The sequence below is a fragment of the Pteropus medius genome, unplaced genomic scaffold (assembly GCF_902729225.1).
Source record: "Pteropus medius unplaced genomic scaffold, Ma_sr-lr_union100, whole genome shotgun sequence".
Taxonomy (NCBI): Eukaryota; Metazoa; Chordata; class Mammalia; order Chiroptera; family Pteropodidae; genus Pteropus; species Pteropus medius.
Window position 1 is genome coordinate 19,770,422 of NW_024342467.1, and position 16,783 is coordinate 19,787,204.

General features: G+C 37.9%; 1 protein-coding gene across 3 annotated transcripts in view; it reads right to left on the reverse strand.

Moving 5' to 3' along the window:
- HERPUD2 (HERPUD family member 2) overlaps positions 1-16,314 on the reverse strand; it is a 31,231-nt gene extending 14,917 nt beyond the window's left edge. The window contains exons 1-4 of one of the 3 annotated variants that reach the window (XM_039862739.1): positions 16,089-16,311; positions 15,461-15,884; positions 3,775-3,852; positions 870-983 (exon numbers count right to left, since the gene is read on the reverse strand). In XM_039862739.1, coding sequence (XP_039718673.1) covers positions 870-983; positions 3,775-3,852; positions 15,461-15,607 — 339 coding nt within the window. In that variant the 5' untranslated portion in view covers positions 15,608-15,884; positions 16,089-16,311. The other 2 variants (XM_039862740.1, XM_039862741.1) reach the window with 2 other exon arrangements.
- Between the last annotated feature and the right edge of the window lie 469 nt (positions 16,315-16,783).

Here is a 16,783-nt window from a genome sequence, read left to right on the forward strand (position 1 = left end):
CAGTTAACTAGTATCTATTGGAAAATCCTTCAGCTAGCTATCACCTCTGCCACTCATCCCTCTCCTTAAAGTTTTGGTTAGATTCTTGACAAGAAGGGAAGTCTATTTAGCAGTAAAAAAAGTTCCCTGCCCAAGAAGTTTAAAGCAAGCTTCCACTCATCCAATTCTTTTGTCTCAACTCCTAAGGTACCATACAAAGCTTTTATGGGAAACTAAAAATAATTTCAACATAAAAGGATTTTGGACAGTGTCTTTAAAATGCGTAGAGTATGTCTAAGTTGAAAAGTTCAACTAGCAAGAAAAATTTCCAAAACAATTTTAGGTAAATGAAAAAAATAAGTAGGGAGAAATGAACACCAGAGTCGGAAAGAGCTGCGTAGGTAACTTCTCCTGTGGTTGGAATGTATGCCCAAATCCTGTTACTTAAAAAAAAAAAAAATTCCTGACCAAGCAATCTACTTCAAGAAGACTTAGCATACTTAAAATTTTAATAATTTAACCCACTTTGAATAAAAAGTACTATATTAAACACCTTAAATATTTCTGAAACTTTACCAGCTATAAGAGTTCATGTTATATAATAACCACATCATAAATCTGTTTTCTAAGTATTTCAGTAATTACACCCCTGAAAATTGGATCTATTACTGACCTACTCTACGGCAAATTATAACTCATGGGGAACAGGCTTCATGGGATAACACTGTATACTGGATCTCTAAAAACAAAGTTTAAATGCCTTACTCAAGCTGTTCAAAACACAATCTTACAACCTAAAAGCTCCAATTGTTCTGTTTTTCACTTAGTTTTCAGAGGCAAAAAAAGATAATCGGAAAACTTCAATGTTTACTCCTCCCAAAATGACTCACAGAATTGCTGCTGGATGCCAATGCTTCATGACCTTCTCTACCGCTGCTGGATTCTGGAGAACTGGGAGGAGTCCGAGAAGTACATACTAGATGAACCATATGATACTCATCTTGCTAAAATTAAAGAAGAGTACATTTAAAGGGTAGTATTGGAAAATGTACAGTTTAAAAAGTTAGTATCTAAGGTGAAATACTTAATTTTATTAGTAATGAACTGTCATTTGACGGTACATTTACCATTTAGAATTTGGGGCCCTTTTGAGTTTGATATTTTCTCCATGTTTGGTAAATGGCCTAAATACTCAGTAATTGTTATATGAAAAATGATTACTTTGTATACTAAGGAGTCTTGAAGCAAACACCGCTTCAAGTCAATGCGATTATTTCAATATAAAAACATCTAGCAACTTCATATCAGAACCGTAACTGTCACACTGAAGCTTAGAACTACTAACTACAAGTAGTGAAACTATTTCCATTACTTAAGACTTTGCAGCTATAATAAACACAACTTCGCCATAATCTCATTTGCCTTAATTTTATCAAGATGACACATCGCTTATTTTTTAAGTCAAAAACTGATTTTATCTACCACACTTATATTTATATAAGGCATATATTTGAACTATATTCTTTAATATTCTAAGTGTTTCCATAAACCTACAACTATGACTGAAGCAAAATAGTCTAATAACATAGAATTGGCATTTTAGTTTAGTGATTTCATGAATATATTTATACTTAGGCATGAAGCAAGTAAATAAGATGGTGAAAGGAAAGAGAATAAAGAACGGCAGAGAAGAACACAGGTAGCTCAGCAATTTTTAAAAAAGAAAAGAAAAAAACAGGTGATAAAGAAAAGAGAGCAGGAAGAAAAATAAAGATGCCCAGTTGTGAGAAAGAGAAACAAAGCTACTAAAGAAAGAATTTGTCAACTGCCTACCATAAATCTAAAATTGTGCTTAACTCTGAGGTGAATTCCAGAAAGAGCAAGAGTCGGCCCCTCTCTGAGAGAGGTTCATGACATCGTTAGAAGATCAGACTAGCACATGAGAGCACAGTTAGAGACATACGTCTTCTGCACAAAGCCGAGACGCACAAGCCACAACTGCTTTAGGAGTTTGGGGAAAGGCATTAATGGGGGGTTAGAATGCTAAGAAAAGGCATTCCCAGAGATGTGCCTAGCAGGCAGGTAGAAGGCACACCTGATTTACAATGTCCCCTGAGCTCGGAATACAGAACATTAAATAGCAACCAAGCATAAAATGCTTACTCTTAGTAACCTAATTTCAAAAGTCATATTCATCACAATTAATTCACAGTATTCATTCACCTTTGGGGACTGTTTCTGTAAAACATTTTATTACTAAACAGGTAAAGCTAATGGCAGCTTTTAATTGAAAAAAGGAGGGGTATATCGACCTTAACTAAAATGGTTCAAGGTCTATTCAAAGTTTAAACATATTATTCAAATGTTTTTATATAAGGAGCACAACAGTCTTTTGATTGGAGCATTTTTATTCTAAGTCTTCTGGTCAGAACCCATTTCTGGTAACAAAAACCATTTTAAAAGGACCCGTGTGTAGACTCTAGCTATCCTTCAGCTAAAATAATAATTCTCTATTCCGAAGAGCATATAAGCATAAAAGCGGGGGAAAATGAACAGGTGGAGCACAGGATTTTTAGGGTAGTGAAACTATTTTGTATGATACTATAATGGTGTATCTGTGTCATTATTATTTGTCCAAACCCACAGAATGTACAAGAGCGAACCCTGATGTAAACTACGAGCTTTAGGTGACAATGATGTGTCAACGTAGGTTCACCAGCTGTAACATATGCACCTCTCTGATATGTAATGTTGTTAGTGGGGGACACTGTGCATGTGTGGAGGCAGGAAATATATGTGAAATCTCTGTACCTTCCACACAATTTTGCTGTGAACCTAAAATGCACTAAAAAATAAAGTCTATTAAAAAGAAAGGGAAGAAGGGAATATCTGGTGTGAATACCACTATTTTTAAGAGAAAGAGGTTATTAAACCACTTTGGCAACCTGAAACTACATGATTAAAATGAAAATGACAGCAAGAAGTCATGCCAGCAAAGCTAAAATGTCAACTATCTAAACAGAAGGAGTATACCAGTATAAGATGTTTTAAAGTTTCCCACAGGTGATCATAAACATACAGGAGAGGATATAGATCTAATCAGATCAGGGATATCCAGAACAACATTAAGAATTAAGTTAACGATCTAAGGCAAAAAATAAAAGCTATCTATTCACTCCGGCTACATTCACAAACAAAAAACAGTACCTCAAACGCAGAAAAGTTCTAAAAACTATAAATTCCAAAAATGAACATGAGCTAAAAGCTGCCCTTTAAAAAACATTCAGGCTGACTGTCAAAAACCGATATTGAAATACATTTTAGCTTGAAGTGCCAGCATTCAAAGTTCTCTAACTGATAGGCCAGTCAAGCTTTCTTTTATTTCTTGCCCTAAAATTAAACTCCTAACCCAAGCAACTTGTATTAAAATGTCCTGCAGTTTGGTCAAAGGGGATATAAGAGAGGAGACTGTTATCAATGAAAACCCTTTACCACTACCTGAACACCTATACCACTGACAAATCGATAATGTTTTCTTATACAAGATGACAATTATCTGAACACAAATATATAATCCTATTTCAGGTTTAGCTTTCAGACATATACAAAACTGCTACCTAAACTAATCAGAATCTCTCATTACGTTCTTCACTTTCTGGTTCACGTTACCTGCTGGGCCACCCAAAAGGGTTCATTTTAAGAATCTAAAACTGAACTGGTGGAGATGGATAAAATTTCACACCATAGCTCGTCTCACTCTGTGTCTGGAATCGAGTCGTGTAGAGATCTGCTTACTTTTCTGAGAATGTCTTTCAGCTGCAGATGATCGGGAAGCAGTCTGCCCGAATACACCAATCTCTGATCCTTCGTCAACTAAGAAATGGGACAAAGAAAAGAATTCAACTTTTTCTAACCGTACAAAATGAAGGCCAGGAATAACATGCCTAAATATGAGTTAAGTAAACTCTCTTTAGGCACAAATAAACAGAAAACTGACATAATTTAAAAATATTATTTTTCCAAATTCCACTTAACACGTATGAGGTCGGCAAAGGGTAGCATATTTATTTTCTTTAAAAACAGAAAAAAAGTAAATTGGAAATTTGTCTTTTCAGCCACGATGCAATGCATGTGTGACTATTATTAAAACTCTTCAGGCTATCAATGAGAAGGTGGCTGGCCTTCTATTAATATGGGATAAAATTTCAAGCTCACCAGAGTTATTTTGCACCATTTTGTCAGTTTTTTTAATTAATGTAAGATTTAATTTAACGTAAGATTTAGTTTCTCCTTTATTAACATCATGCAGAACAAGTTATTGGCTTTAATTCAAGAGCCAGTTGGATTTAGTTACAGCTTTAGGTAACTATTCTAGTTTTTATTGTTCCTGCCACTCTCACAAATACCTTTGCACATTTTTCAAAATCACAAGACTAAAGAAAAATCGAGTCAAGTATAGAGATTCAGTTGCCATCTCTACATGCAACCAAAAGTAAGAACTACGTTGTGGTTATCTCTGCTCTGTTTTGCACTTATGATAAATCTGCTGAATGTTCCCATTGCTAGCATTAAAATATTTAAAATTAAAGCATTTATGTATAGTCCCCATAAGACCTCCTATTTCATAACTGAGAAACAGGCAAATGTTCCTTGAAGTCTGTTAAAACAATTAAATAGAAGCTATATCGACAACTGTTAATTAAGCCAAATTCAAGCAAAACTATAACAATTTTTATATAGACTATATATATATATATGCAGCATGGCTCATAAAAAATGGTCTTATATTAAAAACAATCATAATAGAAAATGTCATACTGTGGTTCAGGGGTCCTTAGGTACCAAAGATCAAGGGTTTTGGTTTAAATATCATTATGAGCTTGTGGAATTTTATGTTTTTCAATGCACTGCCATTTTTTTCTCAGACCTCAAACTGTATCATTTTTGGTCAGTAGGTGTCCCTTCGAGTTGGCTCCTATGTCATTTTGACATGACCTCTGTAGTCTCAAATAGCTCCCTTGCTTTCAGGCACAAAATGCCCCTGGTCTATTTGCCACATTTTCTGCCCACATTTATCAGCCATTGCTCTGGGGGCCTTGATTCCTTTTAATGGGAAATGGTATCTAAAAACCAAAATCTGGGATCTAAGAGTACTTGAGAACTTTACTATTACTTGTCATTATTTCTAAGATTCTTTATTAATACAGGTAGAAAATATGTGTTTTTGAAACTAATTTAAATGCTGCATTCGTACTGATATTTCCAGTTTAAATTAGTAGTGCAGTGGTTCTTATTTTTATCTTCTCTCATCTTAAAAGTCTTACTTGCTAATGACATTAACATATGCCATTAGCAAACTTACTTATATGTTTTATCCCACTATCTATAATCTCAAAATAATATCAACAGTACTGGATGAAGGTTAAGATTGCTTGTGGCTTTCTTCTGTCCTTACATATATCCCACTAAAAATACATAATTAAAATACTGTTTTGAAATTACTTGAGATAATTCCCCTTGTAGTTATGTTACCATCCTGACATTAAATTACTAAAATTATTGTGTTACTCTTTAGGTGTTACTTTCCTCTATTAAATTTTTTTAAATTATACAGCGACAGAGTAAAAATTATAAAACAAGGTACATTCAAAGAGGTTTTAGCTTCTGTCCGTGTTCCCTCCATAATTCTGAATTACCCTTCCATCATTTAACAACATAACAAACCTGAACATAAACACACAGTATTTCCCTTCTTTTCTCACATCAAAGGTCGTACACTATACTTACTCTTTCGTAGCTTGTTCTCTCACTTAATACCCTCTGGAGATTACGCCTTAGCAGTACTAAGACATCTTCCCCATTCTTCTGACAGGTGCATAATGCCCCATTATACAGAAGTACTACAGTTTATTAATGGATATTTGAGTATTTCTAGGCCTTTGTTATTACAGTGACCTTTCGTACTATTTATTTCGGTATTTCCTCAGAGTATCCTGCAACTTAGACATCACTAGTGATCTTGATAAAAACAATCTTGGTAGAGCAATAAGGTAAAAACTTAGTTGGAATGGATATTAGCGAAAAGGAGACAGTGACTATATACAATTTATAAGGAGTTTTGCACTAAGGACAAGGAAAGAAACAGCAATAGCTAGAAGGGAAGTGGAATTAAAAGAGGGTCTTGTTTGTTTTACTTCTATGTTTTTGTTTTACTAAGAATAGAGACTTAGTATGTTTGTATGCCAAAAGGAATAATCCAGTAGAAGGGGGAAAAAAACTGATGATAGAGGAGAGAAGAACAGAATTTCAAGAGCGATGTCCTTGAGTAGTTAAGAAGAAATGGACTTGTGTGGGGGAGCTGGACTTACAGATGAATATATTGGCACAGACAGATGAAGAATGCTAAGAAACTTGTATGAGATCCCACGACCACCACCCTGTCCTTCACTTTTCTTATCTGTAAATAGTATCTATTCCACAGAAATGAAAATGTCCTTACATATATCCCACTAAACTTCTCAGAATAGAGCACAACAGCTAGTAAACATTTCATGAGCCTTCGATGCTAATTTCTGATACCTACTCCGACATCATGCAATTTCATGAGGATCCAACGAGAGATTATGTGAAAGTACTGAAAAGTCTTAAGACTAACAGCAGACTATGTATGTTCATTATGCATAGAAATGTGATTAGGACATTGCTAAATAGGTTTGGTTAAAGCTGCGATGCCTATCACCTTTAATGACTAAAAAGAAAGCCCTAATCAATGTTAGAACTATTTTCAAGTCTCAGTTTAAAATGACAAAAATAACAAAAGGAAAGCTTTTAATTAATTTTACCTCCTCTACACAGAGAGTAAAACATTTTCATGTTGGTAAAAAAAAGAAGTCCATTTGCCTCCCATAGCTAATCAGAAGCAAATCCTATGGACTCTATTTCCAAAAGTCCCTCTGAGATCTGTCCATTTCTTTCCATCTCCACTGTCATTACCCTAATCTAAACCATCACCTCTTGCCTGAGCTTCCGCAACAGTTTCTTCGCTGGTCTTCACACTTCCATTCTACATCAGTAGCCAGAGTGATCTTTCAAAACTGTAAATCAATCCTGTCACTCTGATGGATTCCCACCACACTGGATTTAATTCTAATTCCCTACCACAGCCAGATGGTCCCAGTGGACCTGGTTCCTGTCCCCTCTGCCGGTATTCTTTCCTCCTCACTCACTAGCCAAAGTGGCATTCACTTAGACCTCTGCATAAGCCAAGTTCTTTCCCAGCTCCAACACCCTACCTGCAGTATTCTCTCCCAGCTCTTGTATGGCGAGCTCTTAATCATCTTTTAGGTCTTAGTTTTAAAATCTCCTCCTCAGAGAGGTCTTCCTTGATTTACGAACTTGGAGCATTCTCTTTCACATATCCTGTTGGTCTCCTCCATAACCAAACCACAATCTGTGATTATGTTCACATGCTTGTTTCCGTAAGTGGAACACGAGTGCCAAGAACAAAAGGTCCACATCTGTCTAGTTCATCACTGTTCCCAGAGCCAAGCACAGTGCCTGACAGAGTAGAGTGTAAACGCCAATGGATTAAATGAAGTATTATGAGTCCAAAATGTTACGAAAATTTGGAAAACGGCTCATCTGAAGTTCACTGTATCAGTTATTTTGCATGTGATCATTAAGAATGAAAATGAAATATTTAGTCTATGAATCATATCACAATACTAACTTAAAACACTTGCTGGTGTTAAATTCATCTGGTTCATTTCTACATATGGTACCAATATTAGCGGATTACTGTGAAGGAGCAATCATGTGTTAGTGTCGTAGTATTAACTTTTCTCTAAATTAGTAGTCAACCTCAAATAAACTTTTATCTTTCAATGGAATGGGAAAATCAATTTTCAAAAAAGCAGAATACAATAATGTAACAAAATAACACGGTACCCCCCCCCCGCAAAAAAATACATGAAACAAAAACAAGTTTGGACAAAGATATGGAGAAGTTGGAACCTTTATACGTTACTGGTAGGAATGTAAAATGGAAAAGTCTTTGTAGAAAAGTTTGGCTGTTCCTTGGAAAGTTGAACATAGAGTTACCATATGACTCAGTATAAACTCAATTCCATTCCTAGGTATACACCAAAGAGAAGTGAAAACATATGTTCGAGAATGTTCATAGGCGCATTATTCATAATTCCAAAAAGTGGAAATAACCAAATGTCTTATCACTTGATTAATGGACAAACGTGATAACTGCATGCCACCGGATATTATTCAGCCATAAAAAGTAATGAAGAATTGATGCATGTTATAACATGGATGAACCTTGCGAACATTATACTAAGTAAAAGGAGCCAGACACAAAAGGCCAGTTATACTATATTTCCATTGGCATGAAATTTCCAAAATAGGCAAATCCATAGAGACAAAAAGTAGATTTGTGGTTACCACAGACAAGGGGAATAGAGAATGAGTGCTTGTGGGTATGGGGTTTCACTCTGGGGCAATAAAAATGTTCCGGCATTCAACAGGGGTAATTACTGCACAACTCTGTGAACTACTGAAATCTACTGAGTTGTTAAAGTACAAATTTTATAGTATGTGAATTACATCTCAATAAAGAAATTGTTGCTTTAAATTAAATATTCAAATGCCTTCAGATAAGTAGAAGTTTTAAAAGGAAAAGGAATTCTTTAATTTTACTGTGGTTGAAAACAGAAAAAAAATTTTTCATGTGCGCAAATTAGATAAGAATAATTAAAAATGTTTCTATGTCACTAAAAAATTTGCCTCTTCGGTTTATACATCAATGAATTTAATTTAAATATCTGGAAATTAAATATTTAATAATCAACTAAATTTTCAACTAGTTATTTTGGATTATAAGTACTAGTTTTTTTGGATTATAATTATTAGGGAAAGTATAGATTTTGAGATATCTATTCAAGCTAGATTTAACTTGTAAAAGTGACACAATTTTAATTTATCCATACCTGCTAGCAACGGTATCTTTTACCTTGCTTGAAAATCCATTTCTGTATTAGTTAGGGTAAGTAATGCTAGTTGCTCCAACAAACCCCAAGATCTTAGTAGCTTAACACAATAAAAGTTCATTTTTCTCTTCAAAAAAAAAAAAAATTACATGAACACACAATGTAAAAATATATATATATATATGCCTTACTGTTAAAGTGTACAGCTGAAATATTGGATTTCGTTAACCAATGTCACCATAAAAAAATTCATTAATTTTAAAAATAACAATAAAAATAATAATAATAAATTGTCAAGATATTTTTTGGCAAAAAAAGTTACACGGCATCCTTTAAATACAAGAATTGAGAAGACTCAGGATTGGTAAAGCTAAAATAAAATACAAATTAAATTGTCAGTTAAAAGTTCCTACTGTTAAAATTAACATATAAATATACTTGACCATGTCCGAGAACTCTGCAACCATTCTTCCCTTTGCTCACACCCAACAAATCCTACCAGGTATGCTACTTCCACACCCCCACTATTCCATCCTAGACAAAGCCTGGTGATGTCCGGCAGAGCAGAGGCAGCTAACTCACCAAGCTGGGGACATCCTGACGGTGCAGAGTAGCCCAGAGACAGAACCCTACCACTCCAAATGAACAGCCGGTTAACCAGCTGGCCCCCAAATTCTGCTACCCACTAAACAGACATCTTAAAAACCAAAGTGAAGAAAGCTCACCTGCTGGTATAATGTGCAAAATAAATCTGAAACTGGGGAAAGATATTTTTATTTTTAAAAGGTTTCCATATATTATCTAAAATGGCTGACTTTTCAACATTTAATCGGATATCAAAAACATAAAATGCTATGCATCCCTACAGCATTTAAAATATTCACGAGTCTAACAGATGAGTTTTACAAAGCCAACACTACTTCATATTTTTAGAAGTTATGGAGTAGGTAACAAAAGATTAGATTTTTTTATGTGAAGGCCTAAATAGGCCTCTCATAATTATATATGGCTTAAAAAATCATGTTCTTAGTATATTCAACTTCAGTGTAAACCAATAACTCAGTAAAAGCAATCTTCAACTCATATGTTAGTTCAAAGACCTATAACCCAAGTCCTTTGAAAGTAGCGACTATTAACATTTCTGTACTTACAGAGTTGTCACCAGTGTCAAATAGCTTTAAAGAGCTGGTTCTAAAGAGGTACTTTCTGCAAGAAATGAATTCTGTGAATTTTACTGGAACATATCTCGCACTCCCACTAATTCACCAACCTAAAGCCCCAGGATTCAGAAACACTGTAAATGGAAGCGCAGAATACTCAAATGCCTCTATCCCTTATCTCCTTGCAACAACAGTGAGCAAAAGCAGCATACAGAGCATAAGGAAGAATTTCCCCTAGAACTTCAAAGGAGCATTTCCCGCTTAGCTGTTTCCACTCACAGGCCATTCACAAATCAGATATATGTACAACAGAGAATGCCAAAATACATGACTGCTATGGTTCACATGAACAAGCAGGGATATGAAGATAAGGCAAGGCAAAGTACTCTGAGGCCTCAAGATATTATGTTTCCCTATAATTTATATCTTCCCTATAATTTATCAAAATAACAGAAATAACCACACACTGAGCTGATATGCATTAGAACAGTATTAAGGCTATGCTATCCATCTGTAGCCTTTAGATGACACACCACCTAAACATAGACACCTTTTTTTATAGTTCTTTTAATCTGCAAGTAAACAACTGAGATGGCCAAGTTCCTCAAGGCCTCTCTTAATCTTTTTTAGATATAACCATCATATATAATGTTGATTGTAATGGTTAAGAGCTGAGGCTTGCAAGTCTGACAAATTCCAATTCTACTATATAGTGTTCTATGAACTTATTAATAAAACTAACATCATAAGATGTCTATGAGGAATAAATGTGATAATACATATAAAGTGCTTAGTAGAATGCCTGGTACACATAGCAACCACTCAGTAAATGGCAGTGTAAAATATAAGTTAATATAAATAGTTAAATAATAGTTAAAAATTATTTAGTTGTGTAAATATAATAGTTAAAAACAGTTGAGACTATCCAATCAGTACTTATTATGTAAAGGAGAGAAATTTAAAGTAAAAGTTCTGGTAAAAGCTTATTTTAAAAAAGCATTGAAGCATGATTAAATAAAACATTACCTTCAAAGTACTGTTATTTTCCAAAAAAAAAAGCATTAGGAAAAGGCTACAAAGAGTTAAATAAATTTTCATCAGCATTCATTCAAAACTTTCATCAACCTTCACACTCAATTTAATAATATCCTCTATTCAAAAAGAGTTTTAAAAATTTGAACTATACTACTGTGAGATGAAACTCTCTTAAATATAAGTACTAAAATGTTGTAAGACAGTAGTCTTATAAAACATTTTTTTTAATGTGTATGAATCAACAGTTCTGAGGTGGTTAAGCAAGCAAGTTTTTAAAATGATCTGCTGAATAAGGTAAAGGGTAATTACAAAAATGAGAGACATAAGCCTCAAATTATATTACACAAGCTATTTCTACTGATAATGAAAGTTAAGACATCCATCTGAACTTTCGACAATTAGGTTACAGAATGTTATATTTTCAGAACAGAACTTATACGACTGATTCTATTCCTATTTCTTTAATTCTAACAGAATCTCAAAGCAAAGGAACAATTTGAAAAAGCAGCATGAACTCCCTAACTGAGCAAGAGAACTGGACGCAATGAGTAATGAAATTGCCTGCTTTGGTTTAACAGTATCAGGCACCAGGACAGAGAAAATCTACCCAGAACTGAGGGCTACGGTCAAGGCATTTGACCTCAACACTGACAAATGGGGAGCCAAGACATACAAGCTCCAGAAGGTATGCATTCAAAACTGAATTCAGGGTGAGCCAGGTCCATCTTAGTTAATATCTGTGTATGAAAACAGTAAGAAAAAATTGGATTTAGAGATTCTTATTTTTTAAGTTTTCTCTAGTCCATTAAATTCAACCTTTTTTTTTTTTATATTTACATCTCTAGTAAATAGGTCTAAACTAAATCAAAGTCTGAGACTACTCAAGTAAAAGTGGTCTTCATAAGTAGCTTCACTCCCTAGCAGCAATTACTGAAAGTTCAGAACTATTTCAAACTACAGGCCAATTTCGGGATCTGAAAATCGAAAGTCATGAAGTGATGGCAAATGTCATATTAGCATATGATTCACAATTCTCTACATACACTATCAGCATGAAGTGGTGCACTTCCCAATTTCTAAACCAAGTCCTCAACCAACAATACCATTCGAAGTTAAACAAAACCCCCCAAAGAGCTCAATTCTGAGGTTTGTAATGATGACTGTAAACTTCTACAAAAATATGGCACTGCTTTACTTCCTAAGTGGAAATCAACTTCCCTTTCGTAGCCCATTATGAATCTATATATAATCTTTTTACATAATACATATTATTAAATCGCTATATTAAAAAGCATTGAGAATCACCAATGCAATGTTAGCTCTGAGAGAATAGTTTTTAAAAAAAAAAAGAAAAAAGAAGCTCTTATCTTGTCTGCTTAAAACTTATCAACTCTAAGAAAAATGTCCCGGCGAACCTTTTCTTAAAGCAGCTACACATTCCTTACTCCTGGACTCGAGTTGCCCATCCCTTCCCTGGGCTCCTACAGCACTCAGTACGTCCCTCTTGTACGACACTAGTCTATTCCTATATTAGTTATTTATTTAATGTCTATGTCCCCACCCTCCCCTCGCCCACCCCTCTCCCCCCCCTCCGCCCGCCCGCTAGGCCTGAGCTTAAGAGCAAAGGACTCTTACCACCACCTTCATGCTTAGCATACAGATATTCAAATGCCAGGTCAATAAAATCCTAATTCAATAAAAAAATGAAGCCCAAGAAAGTGTGCTTGGCAGGGGACATATTTGTTGTGGGTTTACTGAAGGAGGGGGAGTTAAATTTAAAATATTCATCTAGAGAGTCTCTGTGATTAAGTCACCGTCTGACCATAAAGCCAGAATCTTAAGGTTTTACACACTGCTGTAGAATCCCATTAACAGTATGCAGACATGTGACCGATCCTTGTAGAGATACTAAAAGGACAACTTCAAATTCCATTCTTCTCCCTCCAGTAGGTCCCATTTATTTTCCTAGAAGCCACTGCCCACAGGAACCAAGGCCCTCCATCCAGCCCTGAACCATCAGACCCAATTAAGAGCAGTGCTAACCAGAGCCATCAAGTTGCCTACTTCTTACCGGGGGACAAGCACTTCTGCAAGGCACTGGGAAGATGTGCACGGAATTGGGCCTGTGACCTCTGTTCAACAATGAAACAGCACCTGAGATGCTGTGGCCCTAAGAACCTAAATTCCCTTATAATGTATTGTTAGTAGTGTAATATAGCTTCTACTGCACAATGTTCTCTGTTCTACATAACAACCTTACAAAGAAAACTTTTAGGACTCTAACTCCTATATCGAGGATTACTATGGCCTTGAGGTATCATTAGTGTCTGTTCAACAACTGCGATACTTCAAATCAATTCTCGCATGATAAATGAGTTAGAATGTAAGAAAACTTCACAAAGTTTTCAGTGAAGTTCTGTGAAAATAAATACGTGCTCCACCCCCAAGTCATCCACTGTCATTAACAGAGAAATAAACTTCGGTTATTACAATTCACATGGAGAAGACTTGCTGGAGGAGAAAAGTCAAGTTTGCCACAAGGTTAGGTAATTAACAGGCTGCATATTATTTGCACAGCCTCCCAAAGCATCTCATGTGCACAAGAAGCAGGCGGGTTGGAGGGAGTGGGGTGTAAAGAAGTTTGCAACATATCTGGCTCGGGCACCTGACTGCTCCACATGGGCAACGACAGCCCTCTACTAGAGATCAGTTTCATACTGCTCTCTCAGATACTTTTTTAAAAAGAGAGTTTTAGAAGTGATAACTTTTGGTCTATCACAGTGTAAACAAAGTCTCTCCTGGCTTAATCATATTATAAAGATCATTGCATAAGTACATACTTGAGCATATATACTTAGATACGTACTTAGGAATGGAGTTTGGGCTATGTTATGAACAGTACTATGGGAAGGCTATGACTTTAAATTCGAACTATTCTGAAAAGCTATTTTGCCAGTTGGAAAATGTGCAAAATGAATCATATGCAATAGGAAATCTTTTGTAAAGGAGAAATTTTTAAAACAAATTGTCATCCTCTGTGTAAATTTTAACTTTCGAACAAAAGGTTCAAATAAATGACAGTTCCAGCTAGTTTGTTTCAAGTACTTAAACACTTCAGCGTTATTTGTTCCTACTAAAAATATTTCTCACAAGGTCCTGACAAATACAGCTATGCCAACTAAGAATTGTTTTTCAAAGCCTCCTGTTTTTGCAATAACTGCCACATTCCTGTAGTTATTCTAGTAAGTCTAAACTCTCTAAACTTAATACTGTAACACTGAAACAGTGCCAATTCATCAATATCTTAATACAAATCAAATGCCTTCTTACTATATGCATAAAACAAGTGTTAAGTAAAGCTTAGAAAGCATAGCTGCCTTCCAAAAGATCCTTGCTGCCGGCTTAAATTTGCCTAACGCCAAAAATATTTCCCACCCAAAATCTACCCTCTTCGTTAAACAAAAGGTTTAGTAATCACTGAGCACTGCTTACTCAGAAATGAAAATTTTATACAATGGAGAATGTGAAAGTTTCACTTTCATATACTCTATATAACATTACTTTTCTAAATTATTTTGATACTTCTTAACAATGATGTCCTTTTAAATCTAACCCTGGGGACAGATGGAGCTTTACTTTTTATATTTTATTTCTGCAATATTCAGATGTGATTTAGAATGGAAAACACTGCCACCGATTTACGAATGGCCACATGAAAGGAATAAAAAGACGCACCAAATGGTGGGTGGTGCAAGGGCTGTTCTCTTCCAAATTAGAGAAACTTCTCTGTGTCCTCTACAGGAGAAAAGTGGAGGGAGAAGCAGAAGGAAATCTAAAACTTACAACTGTTTGCTTCTTAAAACATATATAATAGTCTTGAACAGACTCAGTTCCAAGAAAAAAAAAAAGCTCTTCAACAGTGAGCACATTCTGGGCCAGGTATTGAAAATCAAAAGGAATTTTAGCCTAAAGAGTAATAGGAGCTTTCTTACATTTTTTTTTTTTTGTCATCCCATATTAAGTTGGTGACTTTGAGTCCAAGGAAAATTGTTTTTTATGCCTGCCAATTCTTATGTCCCTTGATATTTCTGTGTACTCTTACTAATTAACCGAACCTCATCTGGATTCAGACGCTCAAGAGACACGCATAACCTCGGAACTCAAAATACTTCGCAGTCTACCAAGAGAGACCTATTTGATTCAAGAGGGGAGGGGATGAGCAAGAAGTTGAGTACAGGGCACGAAAAGCTGCAGGCCAGGGCAGCTGCGCCCAGCTTTTTAGACACTTACTGGTTTGCTAGGGTACACGTTAGACAGATGCATTTTTAGTTTCCCCACGGTCCAGTTCAAGAAGCAGCTAATAGTCTGGTCACTGTATTTCTGATTCGGTGCTTTAATGATGAGGGTCACAGGAATCTCCATCCCACTTTGGTCCATGGTGCCCCCAAAGTCGAAGAGAGTCGAGAAGCAGCAGTTAAGCCCAAATGAGCCGAGGTGGTTACTCCCGGCCCGAGTGGGATGGGGACGGATGCGAGTGAGTTCTTAATATTCCGTATCCAAGTCAGTCACAAGTGCATCGGGCGATACAAAGGCCATTGCCGGTACCAGGGATGATGGACAGCGGCGGCGGTGGCGGCGGCGGGGTCTGGGGGCCCGGCCGTGGGTGCAGAGTTCCCCGCCAGGTCCGCTCCGCCGGGCTCCACCGGAGTCCGGACTGCGGACGGAGGCCGGGAGAGAGAGAGAGAAATCGATGAGAAGGTTGGAAAAGAGGGGTGAGGGCGCGACGGCCCGAGCCACCGCCCCGCCCCCGCCGCGACCCCCAAGCTGAAACGCAACAAGGCCCCTACGCGACGGCCCCGCCACGCGGGCTGGCGAGGGGGCCCGGGCCGCTCAGGGTGGCCGGCCGGGGCAGCGGTACCTGAGAGAAGGCCGCGGGGCACGCCACCGCCGCCCTCCGCGCCGGGGTAGGGCCGCCGGCAGCACAGTCCGGCCGGGCGTCCTCCGCGGCGGCCGCTCCCTTCCTGCTGCGGTGGCGGCCACGGCCCGCCCCGGGTCTCGCGAGGAGGCGCGGTGGCAGCGGGCAAAGCCGGCCGGAGGGCGCGGTCCGCGGTCTGCCGGACCCCGCGAGCAGGGCAGGGCCGCGCGGCGCAGGGCCAGGCGCGGCCCGGGCGGCGGCAGGTGGCAGGAGGGCGGGGACTAGGGCCGAGGCGCGGCCGCGAGCGCGCTGGTTTTGTTGTTGTTTTAAGGGCTGGAGCCCTTAAAAGCGGAAGACACAGGGCGGAAGTGCGTCACGCGCGGCTCGCCCGGACGCGCGGCCCTCCCGCTCCCGCCGCCGCTGTCGGCGCGGGGTTCCCCCAGGGCGTCTGGGGCGGAGTTCCTGGCCTCCCCGAGGCGCTCGGGCGCGTGGGAACCCGCCTGGCCTGCCCTTCGCTGGCCCCGACCCCCAACCGCACTCGGGCCTCCCCACCGGCGTAGCGGGCGCCAGCGTATGCTGCTTTGACCGCGCCCTGAAGATTTGGGAAGTGTTCCTTTGTCCCAAGAGTTGTCTGCAAGAGTCAGCATCCTTCCTGATGCTGAATCGAACTTCTCAAAATTTCTTCTGTCGAAGCTTTG